Source organism: Podarcis bocagei, assembly GCF_964188305.1.
Source record: "Podarcis bocagei genome assembly, chromosome: 3".
Classification (NCBI taxonomy): domain Eukaryota; kingdom Metazoa; phylum Chordata; class Lepidosauria; order Squamata; family Lacertidae; genus Podarcis; species Podarcis bocagei.
Window position 1 is genome coordinate 55,868,323 of NC_138127.1, and position 19,388 is coordinate 55,887,710.

A 19,388-nucleotide genomic window follows, 5' to 3' on the forward strand; every position below is an offset into this window, starting at 1 on the left:
CAGGATAATTATGTAAGCAGGACCATTAAGCCTGGCCCAATATAGAAGCATCATGTAGTTCTGTTGCAATAAGAGGCCAATGCTAATGATGATGATGTCCAGAATTCTCATTACTGACTCACTGTTGTGGTTGCATTTCAGAAGAGGATGAGCTGGAGGAGACAAAAGACGTTGCTGTTCGTGTAATGTCTTCTCAGTCCGTGCTTGTTACCTGGACAGATCCCATCTATGAGAAACAGAAGAAGCCTGTCTCCTCTAGGTACTAGACTTTATTTTGTTTGCATCTAGATATGCCAGAGGTGTTCCAAGTCCAACCTGTATGAAGCTACTGAAAGATGGCATGGTCAGGGGATCACTTCAGGATAAAATAAAGCGAGTGGTTTCATACCTTCCTTTGCACATGAGTAATAAGGCTGACCTGTACTAGTGCCAATCCACAGCATGTCTGGCGCATCTTGGTGGGTATCTGACCTCAACAACCTGCAGTGTACTGCCTCGCAGACTGGTGTCCCTTTTTCACTGCAGATAAGGTGTGAAAAGTATTGTTGTGGATGGTCACGCCTTCATTTTCCAGAAGTGGTATTGTTTTTCTTCTGTTAGGATTGTTTTTAATTCAGCACATGAAATAGATGAGGACAGGGAAGAGAGAGAGAGATATATAAAAGGCCTTACAGAAGTTGCCTTACCAGTGCTGGCTCCACATTGGGGGTTCCTTAGGTATATTTGCCACACTGAGGGCCCTTTTCTTCAGTGCCCATTTACTGAGGAGTGGCTTGCTTGGTAGGGCAGAGCCACAGCTCTAGGGACAAGGCAGCAGCAATGCCAGGACTAGGCAAGCACCTGTGGAGTCAGTCTGTCACTCCCACTGGTACACCTGCAACAGCTCTGATCTTGCTACCACCACACCCCCCCCCCCCAGTAAGCGGCAGTGATGCTGCTGCTGGGAGGCTATTGTTCTGGCTTTGCCCCACTGGGTGAACCACTCTTGCATTTCCATTTGGAAGTGTTTTTTCAAACACCCCATGCTGGAGCATTGCGCAAAGACAGTGAAACTTAGAGCTGCTTGTGAAAGCTCTTACAGAAGCATGAGAACCATTAGGGTTGCCATATTTTAAAAAGTGAAAATCTGGACACAAAAGTTGTTGAGCTTTCTTGGGCAAGGTTTTGAGCTTTTTTTGGTCAAAGTTGCTGAGCTTTTTTGGCAAAATCACAAAAATGACACTTTTGAGGTATTTTTCAGGAAGGTCAACAAAAACGACACTGCCAGCATGGGTGCTGCCATACGTCTGGATTTTCCCAGACATTTTGCCATTTTCCGCCCGGACACTGCTTCTGACTGTGGTATCCTGGGTGTGTCTGGGAAATTCCAGACACTATGATTTAGTGTAGAAGATCATGTGACACACGGTTAATTTTAATGACACTCCTGTGTTTGAGAAAATGTGATCATGGCCTTATTATTGTGACTCAAAATTTCTATGTCCCCCAAACATTTAACTTGTACTTCTGCTGAATATAGTCCAATGGACTTGTGATGAGCTGAAGAGTTATAGTTGTGCTTTATATCTTGTGACTGTGCATTCTTCCGTGTTTTATTCTAAGGCAGTACACTGTCCGTTATCGAGAGAAAGGGGAATCAGCGAGGTGGGATTACAAACAAATACCCAACAGAAGGGTGTTGGTAGATAAACTGATTCCAGACACCATGTATGAATTTGCAGTTCGAATCTCACAGGGAGAAAGGGAAGGCAAGTGGAGTGCCTCAGTTTATCAGAGAACCCCAGAAGCAGGTATGTATTATATTTAAGAATGTGATTTATACGAGTTAATTGCTTGGGGTTGGATCTGAGACTACTTGGGGCTGCTTTACACAGAATTCTACATCATTCAACATCTCATTTCTTAGTGACTCACCAATTGATTACCCAACTGAAAAGAATTGTGTTTGAGGGCCATTTATGATGTTCCACCATATGGGTACATGCTGCCCAGATGGATTTCATGGGAGGAATTCAATGTGTTCCATCAGCACAAGTCTTTCAGCTTGACTGATGGAACAATCCCCCCTCTTCTCCCATTGTGCACTGTTCTGGGAGTTGTCCTGACTCCCCCTGAGCCAATTTGGGGATGGGCATGAGGGAGCGCGGGGGAGGGAAAGGGGAAAGCCCCATTGTACACCTGGAAGTCATTGCACAGGGCTTCCACTGATGGGACTCGTCAGGTGAATCCTGCCACAATCATTTTGCTCCCCTCTCTTCTTCTGTAATATCTAATAAAAGAGTTTGGATTTGATATCCCGCTTTATCACTACCTGAATGAGTCTCAAAGTGGCCAACAATCTCCTTTCCCTTCCTCCCCCACAACAAGCACTCTGTGAGGTGAGTGGGAACGAGAGATTTCAAAGAAGTGTGACTAGCCCAAGGTCACCCAGCAGCTGCATGTGGAGGAGCGGAAATGCGAGCCCGGTTCACCAGATTGCAAGTCCACCGCTCTTAACCACTACACCACACTGTCTCTCAAGATAATAGCACATATCTTGTGCTGTGATGTCACACCATTCTTTGTTTCTGTCCCCAACTCACTCTACATCCTTGCCCCTTGGAAGTGGTCACAAAATGTGGAAACTTCATAGCATGGGCAAGTTTTGACAGGCAGAATAGAGAATGAGGAGTAGGTAAATGCACTTCTACTATTTTGGGTGAAAGGTGTACATTTTACTGTGACGTCTCCTTTGGGCCTTAAACTCACATGAACATTTGTGTATGATGGTGTCAGTGCCATGCACACAAGTAAGAAAAAGAGGCTGGTATTGTTCAGGTTCTTTTAGTCCAGTCTTCCCCATCTTTGTTTCCTCCAGTTGTTGTTGGACTCCAGTTCCCATCATCCCTGACCATGGAGCATCCTGGCTCAGGGATCATGGAGTCCAACAACACCTGGAGGGAACCAGGTTGGGGAAGCCTGCTCTAGTCCATTTCCAAAGTGTTTTGCAGAATCTGGATTTTAAAAAAACAACACCAACACCATCCACCAAAAATGTGGTTGCTTTCAATTTGCTTCAGGTGGCACCTACCTCTTTTCAAATGCCTGGATCCCACCGCCCAACTCCATTGCTTATTTTCACTACTCCTTTTCCCCTTTTTCTTTTTGGTCTGTTGTATATGTCACAGCTCCCACTGGTGCTCCAGAAAACCTGAATGTTTGGCCAATCAAAGGCAAAACAGCAACTGTTGCTGCTACCTGGGATGCTCTTCCAGAGAGTGAAGGAAAAGTGAAAGGTAGGTGGCGACCACATAGAAATTACTGTATGTATCACCTTGAACTGTAAATCACCTTGAAATTAACATGAAAGGCAATTAATACATTAACAAATTAACAAACTAACACGAGAGGTTCTAAGCTCCAGCTCAGGTAGAGCCGCTGAGCAAAGTTGAAGGAAACCACATATTCAATCCTGAAAATCCAGTGGCTATAATGTACTCAGCTTCTGTTTGTGGCTTGAAAATCCTGCTGCTCTGCTCTAGGTCCAGGGCTGGGGGATCTGTGGCTCTCCATATCTTCTTTGACTCCCATCAACCACAGCCAGAATTGCCAAGGATCAATGTTGATTGGGTTATAGTCCAACAACATCTAGAGGGCTGCTGGTTCTCTAGCCCTGTTTTAGGTAATATGCTCTTATTGCCTGGTGGTCTGCTGGCAGGCTGAAATGTCTTTGGTTGTTCGCAGTGCTTGCAAACAGAGGACTTTCAGCTGTGGAACATTTTGACCTTGACTCCTGAGTGCTCAGCTACACCACAGATCTAAAATGGCCTGGTAGATTTTCCTTCTCTCCCATGGATTTTAGTTTTGTGAGGGACCAATAAGAGAGAATTCCTGTAACTTTCATTGAGCCACAGTCCCTCAGATTTTCTTTGACTGCTTGATTCTCTTTGCTACCTTTTTTCAAGACATTTCTAGCCATCAGCATGATCTATAGGCAAGTTCCAAATTCCACACCATAACCCCAGATAGAGCGGAAGGTTGTGCAGACAGACCAGCATGGAACCAAGGTGTGGGTCAAGAATGCTGAACTGGAAGAGACTGGATTATACAGGGTGGTGAAAGCAGCCACAAGAGAGGTCTATTTTTAATTTGCACAGATACTCTGACTCCTTCTGTTAACACTAGATGAATTTTGTTCATCTATCCAAATATTGCCTATTTTGGAAGAACACGTGCCCCGTGTAGCTACTGCTGGCAAGCTGTGATATTACGTGTCGTGTAAATGGCTGGTAGAGTCTATATTTTTCAAAGATAGTATTATCCACTTGTCTTTATTTTGAATTTTCTGTTGTTTTGAGTTATCACCATAGGCACCACTTTTTATATATACAGAAGCAAATTCTGAATACAGCAACTCATGCAAAGCAATTGCTCCACTTCTGGTACTGCAGAAAAGGGACTGATGCTTTGGGATCAAAAATTCAGAGTTAAATTATGTAGAGGAAGCATTTTTACACAGCAAATCAGTTGTGGAGTGGAGGGGCTCATGTGATCTTTCTTTGGGGTGAATGTAGAGTTGGGGGAGGGCATTAATGTCTCTTACAAACTGATTGATTCAATTTGAATCTAAAGGGAAATCTGTCAAATATTCCCTTTTCAAAATATGGGAACCAAAATACAGTAATCTTTTGAAAGTCACACTTCTCTTAATTTTGCAGTTCTGTCTTCCAACAAACTAGCATTTACAAAAATGCATATATTGGGGAAGGTGTATAAAAAATAATACATAGGTGAAAATAACATACAAAACCAAATTCTATTAGAAAAATGGTTTGCTTTCAAAAATGTGTACGTTACTCAAAACTGCATACAGAAATGCGTTCATTATCAAAATGCTGATGAAATTTCATGAGGATTAAAAACAAACACAGATTGTGGCAGAAACCTGGAGAATTTAAGATCGGAAAAATAAGAAACAGAGAGAATCAAAATGACATATCCTTCTGGTATGAAGCCAAACTCCAAAGTGAAGCATTGTGAGCACAAGCTCCAGATGAGTCAAGTGGCAACAGAGAGGAAAAAATACTGTCCTGACCTACCTATTGCCTTCCTTCTCCAGTTAGCTGTATCTCTTCTCATTGATTCCTGATCTGAAGTCCTGCTGCTTCCCATGCTGTTGAGGAAGTGCCAATGCCTTGTGTCAGCTGTGCCCCAGTTTCTGAGAGGGGTGATGCTGGCATGAGGAGGAGCCAGCAACTATGGTGTGGGCTGCTTCATTCATAGCAATGAAGATGTGCTCCTTTCTGCACCTTGGCAGTGCAGAAAGGAGCACATCTTCATTGCTATTGGCACTGGGTTGTATCCAGTGAAGTCATTGCGTCTGCACATTGACTTCTGCTTGCAAAACAGAACTTCTCTTCCCTGTCCTCTCCCTCCCTCCTTCCCTCCTGCAAATCTGCTCCAGAGGGTTGGTGGAACCCCTACAACAGATTTGGGAGGGAAGAGGAAAGAGAAGTTCTGTTTTGCAAGCAGAAGTACTTGTGTGAATGGGACAACTTCATTGAATACAACTCATAATTTTAAAAGGTAATAGTAATATCTAAATGCAACTCTAAAAATGACATAGAGCCGTTCTTGGTTATCTTTACATTTAGAGTTGGTTGAGGTGTAAGGCTCTAAGATATCAAATGATTAACATTTCAAGCAATAGCTGGAAGAGTTAAGAGTGCACATCTGGCTTAAACCTTCCCATGCTTGATGGCATATGATGTTGAACCAGGGAAAGGTGGGCATGGTTCACTGAAAATGGCATGGCAGACCAACCTCAGAGGTCTGGCAAGCCTATCTAAGCCCATGGGCCATAGGTCCATCAGCATTAATATATAGCCATGGACTATGTGCCTTTTATCAACTCTTATTATTTTAATAAACAGCTGATTCACTGTGTTATTTGCAAAATCTTATGATGTCCAAGTTAGGGGTGGTAATATAAATGATAAATAGTGAGTGAGAGAGTTGGGTATTTAGTTAAATATATTTGGACATTTGCAACTAAAAAGGCTGACGGAATGTTTGCTCAACTTACTATGTATATGATGTCTTTGATGCCCCAGCTGTTGACTTGACGTGCATTGCCAGTGTATTAATTTTAGTAATGCACGTTCTAATTCATCCTACCCATACAGTCTGTCCGCTGGAAACAGGATTGTTTTCAGTTTCCTCCTTCCAACCGTCTGCCAAATCATTTCAGAATACATTCTCTCATACGCCCCCGCTCTCAAGCCCTTCGGAGCAAAGTCCATTTCCTACCCGGGAGATACGACATCCGCCCTAGTGGAAGATCTGCAGCCTGGGGAGCGCTATATTTTCAAAATTCGCGCCGCAAACAGGAGGGGCCAAGGGCCTCAGTCTAAAGCCTTCAGTGTTGCGATGCCAGCAAGTAAGTATGATGTTGTCACAGTTCAACCAGCCAGTTTCCTCTTTGCTATTTTGCCCTATGTTCCATTAAAAGCCATTGGATCGCTCTGGAGTGGTGACTTTGGAGTGGGTGGGCCATGTAAACATTCTACAAGTTGGCTAAAGTATATTAGATTTCAGTGTAGAAACGAACATTCTCATCAGAATTCTACAGTTGCCTTTAGAGTGCAATCCTGTGTTGTTGGCTGGTTAGGATGCTGCATAGTCACCTCTGCATTGGCCTGTTGCCAAATTGGCAGGTGGGGTGGCTCCACCCATGGGGGCCCTAGCTTTGGCCAGCTAGGTAGGAAGCTACCACTATTGTTTCTTTTACTGTATCTAAAGTCTAAAGCCCTTCAGATTCTGTGAGGGTACTGGACTGCTACTGGCATAACAATTTCAAAGTATTCCATATATATATATATATATATATATATATATATATATGTTTTGGTGTCTTCGGGTGTCTTCCCGTGTAAGAGTTGGGGTGTCTAGGCGACGTTTCGACGAGGTCTCACTCGTCATCTTCAGGCTGGTGCTTTCGGCTTCTTGTTACTAGAACAGAGCAGGATCTCAGTGTTTGAGTTCCTATAAATACTGTTGAGGGGGTGTGGTGTATAGCCTCCAACGTTCTGGGCAGAAAGCAAATATATATATATATATATATATATATATATATATATATGCGCTTCCCAATCCTGTTGAATGTTTGAAATGGCCGTTTACCAAGACAAAGGTCCATCTCACTCATTATTGTGTATTGCCTGGCAGTGTCTCTCCAGGCACCGAGCCACAGTCCTTGCACCCTGGCTGGCATGGAGATTGCAGGGCTTGGGATGTGGTGGTTGATTGAGAACCTCACTGCTTCCTGGTTTGAATTGTTCTGTTTGTCTCAGAGACGGATAGATTTGATCTGCAGTGGCATTTAATTTTTGACATTTCACATCTGATTCCTGCAAGAAGCAAAACAAATGAAAAAGCTTGCAAGTCTTAGGCCCTCACATTTCAAACTAAAATTTTGTCTTAAAATGCAACCTCATAACATTTCAAATTGTCCATTTTTGACTATTTATGAATATTCATTACTGTGTTTATTCCATGGCTATGTGAACGAGAATTGTAGATTTAGGACAGGGCTTTGAATCACCATAATTTAAAACATGGTTTGGGGATGCTGCCAGAATGTTTCATTAGGCAAGCTATTTTCATTTTCTTTTAATAACAGTTGGTTACTTTTATAGATTTCTATTTAATCTCCTTCCTTCCCCCTGCCCCTCTCTTCTGTTGTAGCCAATATAGGCGAATCAAGTATTGATCAACAAACAAATATTGAAGCAGATTTGGAACCGAAAGCATCTAAGAATTCTGCACCTTCTTCCTCTGTTCACACCTCTTCTGCCTCATCAACGTCCTCTTCCTCTAAGCAAACTTTGGGTCATTCATCTACTTTTCTTGGTGGCAGAGATTCAAAAAGTTCTGCTTCTGACTTAAAGAATAAACTCCTAGCTGGGAGCAGAGTCCCTACCAAGTCTCAGGTGTCTTCTAGAAAGGGAGCAGAGCTAGAAACTGATTCTCTCTCCAGAGAAGACACTGCTGACCACAATCCCTCCAAAGAAGCTGCAAGAGTGCAGCCACAAAATCAGGATGTTAAGAGCAGTGTGAAGTCACACTCCCCAGTTAAACCTCCACACTCTGTCATTTCCTCAGGTAAAACACCTCATAGGTCACGCACACCTGTAAGAACAGGGCAGGCAAGCACTGATAAGCATCGGTCATCACCAACCTCCCTCTCACCACAGCCTTCATTATCTTCCATTCCTAACTATCCCAAAATTGAAACAAAAAATCTAAGACAGAGCAGCTCTAAACTACCTTCTTCCCATGAAGTCACGCTGGATAATCTGCCGGTTGATAATGAAAGTAATGATCAAGTTGACAGTTCAGAGGAAAAACCTAAACCTCCAGAAGTTAAGCATTCAGTTTCACATTCAAATCAGCAGCCATCTGGATCTCGGAAGGTGGTTCAGAATCATCCCACAAAACCATTCCTTCCTTCTGTATCATCTGCAGCCTCAAATTCTCAAAGTCATTCACACCATCCCTCTTATAAACTAGTTTCCCCTGATACCAGTGATGCTTTTGACGCTGATAAAAGCAAAGAAACCGAAAAAAGAGAGCAAAGACCAGGTTCTAGGCTCTCTTCTCCTCAGGGCAGTTCATCTGCATCTGTGCAAACGAGGCCTCTCCTGCACTCTAACCGCCATGTGCCACGAGATCCGAGAGTTTCTGCGGTTGCTGCTGCTGCTACTCATACTTTACCTCACTCACGTAGCTCATCTGCTAAACGTAAGGCTGAGGGAAAAGAAGGTTCTGATGTTAATACTGGTGAAAATGATGAAGGAGAAGATGAAGAGAACAGAAGAAGGCCATCTTCTAGATTCAGTTCTAGGTCCTCTTCAAGTTTGTCTGCATCTGAACGCTTTAATTTGTTCAAATATAGATCAGCCCTTACTGCCAACAGATTTGCCAACAAAGGCAGTAATATATATGGTACCAGGACTCCACCCCCGAAAAGCCCCTCTACTACACAGTCCTCAAAGGTTCAACCTCAGTCCAGTTTACGTTTGGCATCAGGCAGTAATCATAGGTCCAATTCCAATAAAGACAAAGAACTGGAGGATGAAGATGAAAGTCCTCTGCCTTCAACTCTTCCTAATGCTTATTCACCATCCTTTTCTAAACAATCTTCTTCAGTGGACTATACCAAAAGGAGGAGTTCTCTGGCTGAACCTAAGAATCATCACAGAGTTATACAAGAAAACTATAGCAAAGAACGAGAGGCTACAGATATAGATTCTTCACTTAAAGTTCAACACTCTGATGCTGTGTCTTCAGTGTCTAGCCAATCCCCTTCATTAAGCAGAACAAACCATAATTCCGGTGTTTCTTCTCAGTTAACAAATGGCCATAGTTCAAGGTCCAGAGGCTCATCTCCATCTTCTGATTCTTTATTAAGGACATCCATGGAAAAGTCAGTTCCTTTACAGCCTCCTGCGTCTAAATATCAACCTGACCATCTTGAGAGCAAAGATACACCTCCTAAGTTGAAGCAAGCCTCACCTTTGTCTAAAAAACCATTGATGGGAAGGTCACATGCTTTATCCCGTAAAACTCTTCATCCAGAAACCAGCTATTCCTCAAAAGCATCAACGGATCAGTCGCAACATTCAAGGAGCCACCTTACACTATCATCCCACCAGAGTAATGAAAAACTAGAAGACAGAGCTGATGACAGGTTGGAAGCAAACTATTATAAAGAGGCAAGTGATAAAGAGGAACAGAAGGGTTCTTATTCAATACCTGCCAAAGAAGTCTCTCCATCTAGGAGAATATCTCAGGGAAGAACCAGCTCTCTTTCAAAGCATTCTGAGTCTCAGACTAGTAAATCTGGGCAAAGATCTTCAACTCAGCGAGAGTCTTTAACCTCCTCCAGAGGTTTAGGTCTGTCACCAGGAAAACATACTGGGTCAAAGATTATTGCATCTAGTGAAGATACATCTGATGCCTATAAATTGCCTGCATCTCCTCATCAATCCAAATCTGTTCAGCCAGCATCTACCTCTAACAGAGACCTAGACAAAGACCATCACTACAGCAGAGAAACTTCTTTATTTTCAAAATCATCCTCAACTTCTCTGAGACAAACTCATCCTTCAGTGCCCCGTTATCCATCTGGCTCCAGAGTCCCTACTAGGACAGGATCTCAAACAGACAAAAAATATGGACTCCTGCAGCCAGCCCCAACAAAAGTTGAACTTTCTCCCAAAATGTCATCCTCTAAAACACATCAGTTGATAAACAGTGATGATGATTATGAGGATTATGACCAGTCAGAAATGGAGGAAAATCCAACATCTCCAGCAGCAAAGTGGCCCTCTTCTTCGGTTTCTGGGGGCAGTCAAAGCCTAAATAACAATGTTGCTGGTGATAAAAGTAAATCACCAAGCCCTGCATTGTCCCCCAAAGCAAAATTTGCTGAGGAGGAAGTGTACAAACAAGATGAGGAGGAGGAACAGGAACAGCCCACTTCTAAAACATCGAACACTGCATTGAGTAGCTCTACTGTTTTAACTTCCAGGTCTTCCCAGTCTTCTAACAAATTGAATACATTGCCTAAAGTGAACTTGGCTTCACCACGTTCCTCTGGTTCTACTTCTGGATCTTCTCAGCTTCATCCCAGTCACTCTGCTTCTCCAACACATTCTTCATCCTCAGTGTCCTCCAATCAACGAACACAAAACTCAAGGTTATCCAACCCTTCTCAACGACAGCAGCTTAGGCTTCCTAACAGGCAAGGTAATGCATTGGTGATGCTTGTATTAATGCTTGTTAACTGGGTGTTCTTCCCATCCTAATCCTTTTATGGAGAATATGTGTTATTATAAGATGCTCCCAAACGTTGTGCTTTGAGATCTCATCAGTGGAAATTGTTTTGTTCTGAAACTATCTATCAGTTCACCTACTTCGCTAAGGGGCTCTTTAATTCCTTGCCTCATTTGGCCCATCCCCAAATCTCACTGCTCCCAGCTGGCCATTTCTCTCAGAATGTCTCCCTAGTGTGTCCTAATTCACTATTTCTGCAGAAGATTATTCAATTCAAACCTAATATTAGGTAGACCTGATCACTAGTGGGTGAGTATGCAGAGACTTTCATAGTTTTATTCAGGGTATGACCTGATAGGTCAACTGAATTTTATTCCTTAAATTGATTTATTATTGGTCACACAAATCCTGTATATCTAGCTAGTATGTAGAATTTTGATGAAAAACAGACAAAAAACATCCGCAGGTGAAATCTACTATGACATAAGAATATCCCATGCCTAAATATAATGTGTAAAGAAGCCCATAGTAAAATCGTAGTGGTCCCTAATGTCAGACCATAAAAATCACAAATCTGTACCAGTGTGTTGGACATATATCCAGTTTATTCCCACTGAATATAATGGGGCTTGTATAGTTTAATCAGTGTATGTATGCTAACTGTTAGAATCACTGCAAGTTGATTTTTAAACCTGCATCCCAATGGAATACTTGCATTATTTCATAAATGAATATATTGTACAAGTATGTATATAAAATACATTTATATGTTAACATATGTTTTATTAAACAGCTTTGGGGTTTTATAGTTTTATAGTTTTTTATAGTTTTATAGCATACCAATTTTATTAAATAAATATATATTGTGTTATTATAAATATTTGGAACTATAATTTTACTGAATGGACAGAGTATGGACAAAGTAATGGATAATGCATGCTTTGTGTTGTATATATTTCAGGAAATGGTGGCAGGCCCAATCTAACTACAAAACCAGATCAAAATAATAAAGTAGTCCCTGGTACTAATGGAAAGCGAAATGGACAGAAAATAATAAATGGTCCACAAGGAATAAAGTGGGTAGGGTGACCTTATTTGAAAATACAAAATACTTTTAAGATTTAACGTTATATTATTTCACGTTGGAGAGCCTTTCAATCTACACATTGCTTTTAGATTGTAGATCTTGACCGAGGGCTGGTGCTGAATGTTGAAGGAAGGTACCTCCAAGATTCCCAGGGGAAACCTCTCAGAGTGAAATTAGGAGGAGATGGCCGGACTATTGTTGGTAAGCAGCAAAATGAACACGGGGCGGAATGTGGGTTATTCAGAGTATGGGTTCTTGTAACACAGGAGGGGAGACCTGTGGCTCTGCAGGTGTCACTGGACTTCAAACCCCCTCATTATCCGTGACCATTGACTATGCTGGCCAGGACTGCTGGGAGTTCAACAACATTTGAAAGGCAGCATCTTCCCCATCCCTGTTCTATTGAGTTACTTGATACTTTTTCTATCTGATGAGCAGAAGAGAGCCCATTGGCATAGCAATCTATACAATACAAAGCTATGAAAAAGATGGGAAATTGTGTGTGCGTTTGGTATTCTCTAGATACCAATGCAGCATGCCTATGAATATCATTTGCTGGGAACTGCAGGTGAGGAGAGTGCTGCAGCATTCAGGTCATGCTTATGGACTTCCCGTGAGAATATGGTTTGCCCATGTGAGAACAAGATGTTGGACTAAATGGGCCTTTGGCCTGATTCAGCGTGTCTCTTCTTAAGTTACAGGGCAGCCCCTATATCTTGCTAGCTTTGTTGCAACAGAAGTATGTACCTATTCTTCCTAACAATCCCTCTGCCTCTGCCCCAGTAGTCCCTCAAAGGCCACGAAGCAAAACTTCATGGTATTAACTGTATCTGAGGTAAATTTTTGCCTTTTTTTTGTTCTTTTAGATTCCAAAGGAGCTCCTGTAGTAAGCCCAGATGGTTTGCCGTTGTTTGGGCATGGGAGATTTAGCAAACCTGTAGCAAATGCACAAGATAAACCAATCATCAGCCTTGGAGGGAAGCCGCTGATAGGCCTTGAAATGGTTAAAAAAACAACCACTCCTTCCACCACCACAACCACCGTGAGGACAACTACTGCCACTACTACTACCACTCCTGAACCTACCACTCCTGAACCAACAACTACTGAGCCACCAACTGAGAAACCACAGCCTACCTGCCCGCCTGGGACTTACGCAGAGTATGATGAAGAGGGGAATATTGTGTTAGGATTTGACGGTCTGCCTGAATGCAATTCCGAAGGTACTGACTTTTATGCTAGTTTATGTGTATATGTATGTGGTATTTCTATTTAAATAGTTCCAGTCACAGTGCAGACAGGTAAGATTCGGGTGACAGGTACCTTATATGAACACTGGCCATGGATGAAGCAACAAACCAAGATGTGCCCCCTCCCATTTCCTCCCATTTTCTGTGGTGATGAATCATCATGTTGCTTGAGTTAGCAGAGATGGAAGAATATTGCATACCATCCTTTAAAACCAGGAGGAGAAGCACATCCTGGTCTTTAGTTGTGTAAAACTAAATCTCATTCCTAATGAGTATTGGGTGGGTATGCCAAAATAGCACACAAACCTGCCGGCTGCTTTGTTGATAAGACATTAGGGCTGCGGTTCCCAACGTGGGGCACACGCTCCACAGGGGGGGCAATTTGATTTTTAAGGGGGGCAATTTGAGAATGAGTTTTTAACAGTGAATGGCCTTTGAGGCTTCCTCCACGTGAACAGGAGTTCACTTTTTGAATAATAAGACTTATATGTCATGGGCATCAGGATTTTAGAGGTGCCTAGGTGGGGCGTGGCCAAGAAAAAAGGCTGGGAACCACCGCATTAGGGTAAAGACTTGACCTAAATGATGCGTTTATCATATAGAACAGGGAAGGGGAGCCTATGGTTGTAAGATGTTTTTGGACTACAGCTCCCATTATCCCTGACCAATGCTGGTGGAAGCTGATGGTTGTTGGAATCCAACAGCATTTGGAGGGCCATGGATTCCCCAGGCCTGATATTGAGGTTAGCATCCTCTGCTTTATATTGTATCCCTGCCACTACCATCATGGAGCTACCATGGAGTGCATGTCACTACTTACCAGATGTTAAGAAGTTTGGTGAATCCCATTTCTTGCTGAGGGGAGTGGGGAGAAGTGTGGTAAGATTTGGCAAGTCTGTACAGATGACTGATTTACCAAGTGGTCACTTTATCATTTTTAGTGTTGCTAATCTAGTTTTGACTGTTTTTGTACTATGCACTGAAATTTTATTTTTGCAAGTCACTTTGAGACTTCAAGGGAAATGACCAATGAATCAAATAAATGATTGTAAAGATGCACTATGGTAGGTTAACCATTCCATAAATATCAAGGCAGTCAGGACATTGAATGTGTATCATCTTGTCACCATCCGTATTATACCCATTCGAATTTCGAAGCCTTCACCATGGAACACCACATCATGAAATGGCTTCCTGCATTTAGCTGGATAATAAAAGACTCTTAAGGAATTACTTATAAAAATGGCCACTAAATGGATTTAGTATCAAGGAACAAGAACGGGATGAGGATGGAGCACTTGGGGTAACAAAGAAGAGGTTAGACGAAAATGACTGACCATGAACCTGAAAGAGGAAGCAGAATCTCAGCAAGAAAAACAAGAAGGGAATGATCCTCCCCTTCTCTTCAAATTTCTACTAGGTGAGTAATCTCTGTTTGAGGGTGTTTTAAAAATAAATAGATCTGAATGAAATTACTATTGTTCATTAGCACTATTGGCCGGGCTCTCTGGAGGAGAGATGAGGGAGCCAGCTGTGAACCACCTAGCCTGGTGAGAAGATCCAGCCCCCTGCCTCTTGGTGTGCAGGGAAAATATTTATTAATTTTCTACCCCACCTTTCCTCCCAAACGAGCCCAGGCACGTTCTTTTGTTCTTTTGCCTGTTAGGGGCTATCTGCACTATATATTTAAAGCAGTATCGTACCACTTTAAACAGTAATGGCTTCTCCCCTCAAAGAATCGTGGGAACTGTAGTTCCTAAAGGATGCTGAGAGTTGTTAGGAGATCCCCTATTCCACTCAGATTCCCACAGTGGTTTAACAAGCAATTCCCACAGTGGTTTAACAAGCAATTCCTCTTCTCCAGGAACTAAATAACAGCCAGCTGTCCGGCACCAAGGGATACCTTTAGTATTTCAAATGTAATGCTTTGCATGAGCCCTTGTACATATTGTATCTGAACCAAACCAAGTTATAGTAAATACCTTTGTGATTTTCTCTGTACATTGCAATATTATTATAAAATTGAATTGTTGATTTTGTCTTATTTTAGTTTGTTGGAATTGGATTTTTTTTACATGTTATGTATTCTGATGTATATTGGTGTGTGTTGAGAGCTGCTTTTGGCACAGCTCACTGTGGAAAGATGGCATATAAATAAACTAAAACCAAAACTTAAACAAAATTTAAATCAGTAGCCGCAGCCACTGCCTTTGTAGCTGGAGTCAGTCAGAGCCACATTTTCTCAGGCCAGGTGGGAATGAGCAAGACAGAAAACAGGGACCAGGTCATACAGGACTCGCAGCTAAATGTTATCCAAGTCTATGTCATTATTTTTTCTCTCTTGTTTGCGTCCCTGATCTCAAGCCCCATGGGAGCTCTGAGGCATATATGGAGCTCCAATATCAGTGAGGTGCTTTCCACATATATTGCATTGTTAGAGTCTGCTCTGTGGAACACAATGTTTGTGTAAGTGCACACATGTGATCAGAGCTGCTCCTCAAACCAAAATTAATGAATAAGCATGCAAAGACTTCTTGCTTTGGATATGTACGTGCTTAGGGTGATATCTGCCTAAGTAATATTTTGGAATTTGATTTCTCTCTCTGTGTGTATTCTTTTCAGCTACCACTTCTCCAGCTGGCCTGGCCCTAGCACTGCTAACCACACAATATCATTTATGGAGTAAAGCAAATCTATTGAGGGACTGATGCTCTGCAAGATAAACAGCTGTCCCTGTTGAGAAGTCCAAGATTTCAAGGGCTCTTCTTCCTGTAATTCAGATGGAAGTGTGGAAAAACAGAATGCTGCCTGAGCTATTTTTGCTTCTTACACACTGAAACACCTGAGCAGTGTAGCAAGGCACCTGGAGTGTTATGAACATTTCCATGAAGGATAAATGTACGAGCTCTGCTGAACTTAGGCTGGCTGGTTGACAAAAGCAATAATGGAGAGAGCATTGCAAAAAAGACCACTACTCAAGAACCACATCTGAAGATGGATGCAGTCGTACATTATGTATATTGCTACCAAATGCAGTAAAAATTAGCCTGCTAAGAAAGTTCCAGAATGTTCTCTCAAGATGGAAAAACAAAGCAGCATACTCAACAGAATACACTGTCATTTCTCAGGAATCCGATATATTGACATGTTTCCAAACAGGCTAAGAAAATGTGGTGTGAAAAATGCTGCTGTGGGTTCTACTAACCCTTTGGTCCAATTTCCTGCTCAGGATTTATAAAGATGACTTTACCAGATATGATTCTATTTTATAGTCAGAGAATACATGAGGAGCCCAAGCTTATGTGGCACTGAAACTCCAGACGGCTCAACTTCTTTGAGGAACTTTAGTCAACAAAGCCATTAAAAGCCACTTTTATAACTGCTGCTATCACATTACTGGAAAATATAGGCCTATAAACTTGAAGAACAGTAATAAGCATGAAAGTATTAAAGGACCAGTCTTTTCATATTTCCTGCATATCTGAGTTTCAGTAATTTGCTGGCTGTGTTAATTTTCCTTTTTTCTTTTAAAGATGCTTGGTAAAGCTAGTGTTTTTCTCAATTAGCTTTGTTCAGTGCATTCAGAATTCACTGGATTGATGCCCAATGGACTTTCTGTAAGCTTGTTGGGGGGGGGGGTTAAGTGAGTGGTTGGATGTACCGTCAGGGGACAAGCTTCAAGTGAAAATGATGTGGTTAATATGCTCGTAAGCAGAAATGCTGGCAACGCTTTTGTAGAAGAATGAACCATTTTTCTGTTACTCCCTGCTCCCCAGGGTTTGCTTTGACATGGAAACAACAGTTACATTAATTAAACTGCTTTTGAAATATATAAAATGTAAGGGCAGAACCAGGAAATAAAATACTGGTTATGCTTCAAAAACAATGCTATTGCTCAGATATCGTTTACATCTGCTTGTTTGCTACTGAAAATTGAACTTGATCAGCCAGGCATTAACCATTTGCTTTACCATGAATCAGATTAATATTAACATTTTCTAAGCAGTGGATTAGAGTCTGTTTTATGAAGAGTTGCCATAAATAGGCTTTTTAAAAAAGTGAAACATTTGGGAATCTGGTTGACATAAAAAAATATTAACTTGTTTAAGGATAACTATAAAATGTATTCTGATAGCACTTGATAGAAAAATATGGCAAATATTACTAGGCTGTTATAGTTATAGGTTTAAATCTAATTGTTTGCACAGTTGTGCTTCTTACAGAATAGTATCTGTAATTAATGTTTTAAAGGAAGGCATCCATTTAACAATAATCTATATATAAAAGCCCCAGTGTCCAACATTCTGCCACTTTCTAACATAACCAAGGGACAGAATATACTAGAATAGAACTATGCAGATAGGAGCAAGTAGCTCATGAGCATAGCATCTTTACTAGCTCCCATACAAGTGATTATCTGTCATCCATTTGTATAGGAAAAATAAAGCTTTGCACTGAGTGCAATGTTGTTAGGAAATCTCTAGGGCAAAGGGGGACCTGTTTCATCATTCCGATGTCTTCTTCTTTCCATAGATACATTCTCAGGGCTTGATGCAGATGTGGCGGGAACTACAGAGTCATATGTGATATATGATGGAGGTAAAAGTCCTTTTCTGAAGTGCTTTGAATCCCTTTCCTTTCTGCACTGTGATTCCACCTAAACATTAGGAAGAACTTCCTGACAGTAAGAGCTGTTCGACAGTGGAATTTGCTGCCAAGGAGTGTGGTGGAGTCTCCTTCTTTGGAGGAATTTAAGCAGATGCTTGACAACCATATGTCAGGAGTGCTCTGATGGTGCTTCCTGCTTGGCAGGGGGTTGGACTCGATGGCCCTTGTGGTCTCTTCCAACTCTATGATTCTATGATTCTATGATCTGATAGCATAGAGCCAACACTCAGGTCTAAATACATCTGAACAAGAAAGTGTAGCTTGCTGTTCTGTTTTTAGTACTCTCAGGCTCTCAGAACAACAACCTATTATTTATTTATTTATTTATTTATTTATTTATTTATTTATTTTTATTGTTATAATTATATCAGTAGATCTCACAACATAAAAATACCAGATAAAAAACACAAAATACGTAATAAAAAAGAATAAAAACAAACCAATAATTCCCCCTCCCACGACACATTTTAAAGTGTATTGGATGGATGTCAATCAGCCAAAGGCCTGGTTGAAGAGAGGAATGTTTTGCCTGGCGCCTAAAGGTGTATAATGAAGACACCAGCCAAACCTCCCTGGGGAAAGCACCCAACGAATGGGGAGCTACTGCAGAAAAGGCCCGTTTTCATGTTGCCACTCTTTCATGTTGCAACATATGTACACCGCCTTCCTCCCCACGAACAACATTTGAAGTAACTAACAACAAGTGCTTAAGACAAGCCATTCAAACGAGCTCAAAGGAAAAAGTGGATTAAGAGATGCAAAACAAAGCAGCAGGAAAGTAATGTTGCTAATAAAGCAAGTCACCACAAATTAAAACAGTCCCAGCTGCCCAGCTGCCAAACCTAAGCAGACACAACTTGGGCAGAACGAGAAAGGAAATGCCAAAAGCCCAGGTACACAGGGCAGCCTTTGTCTGGCATCTAAAGGAAAATAGAGAGGGGACCAGGGTAGGGAGGCAGCAGAAACTTGATTCAGTTTACATTTGTGGAACCAGTCACAGTGCCATCCTCCCATCGCCGATAACTAGATAACTAGACTCAGGCAAACACTGCGCTGCAGAAGCCATGCATGGCTAACCTTTTATGTGTTACTATCCGGCTTGGCATGTCAGTGGGCAGTAGCTGGCTGGCCAGCAAGGAATTCCCTCACAACCTGGGTCCTGATTGGCCCGTTTGAACCTGGCTTACTGTGCAAGAAGTCACGCCCCCATAACTGTGCTGGCACGGGGGCAGTGGAGGGAAATCTCCACCAGCCAGTGACCATGTGCCTTCCAGCTTCTGGGAAGGACGCGGAGAGCGAGGGTCTGCAATTGACACCCACCAGGAAAGCGGTGAGCGCCTGTTACAGGAGAACTTACCTGATTTGCACTTTCGGAAACAATATGCGAACTGAAACACAGCTAGCCTTCACAGTTGGCTCTTCTCCAAATTTTGCAGCGCAGTTCTCCAGCCAAGTGTGCGTAAAAGTCCACATATTAGTGTAGAAAAGATTAACATGCATTATATTAGGGGAAATGCTTTGCAAAAATGATCCCATAATACAAACATGTATGTTGGGAAAAAATC

The 19,388-nt window shown here is 41.9% G+C and overlaps 1 protein-coding gene across 1 annotated transcript in view; it reads left to right on the forward strand.

Annotated features, from left to right (window-relative positions):
• FNDC1 (fibronectin type III domain containing 1) overlaps nt 1–19,388 on the forward strand; it is an 87,443-nt gene that overhangs the window by 39,588 nt on the left and 28,467 nt on the right. Inside the window, exons 3-11 of the mRNA XM_081187913.1 lie at nt 142–259; nt 1,603–1,790; nt 3,168–3,275; nt 6,230–6,418; nt 7,726–10,791; nt 11,780–11,898; nt 11,995–12,106; nt 12,772–13,128; nt 17,689–17,754. Of these exons, the coding sequence (XP_081044039.1) occupies nt 142–259; nt 1,603–1,790; nt 3,168–3,275; nt 6,230–6,418; nt 7,726–10,791; nt 11,780–11,898; nt 11,995–12,106; nt 12,772–13,128; nt 17,689–17,754 (4,323 nt within the window). The remainder of the gene's footprint in view (nt 1–141; nt 260–1,602; nt 1,791–3,167; nt 3,276–6,229; nt 6,419–7,725; nt 10,792–11,779; nt 11,899–11,994; nt 12,107–12,771; nt 13,129–17,688; nt 17,755–19,388) is intronic.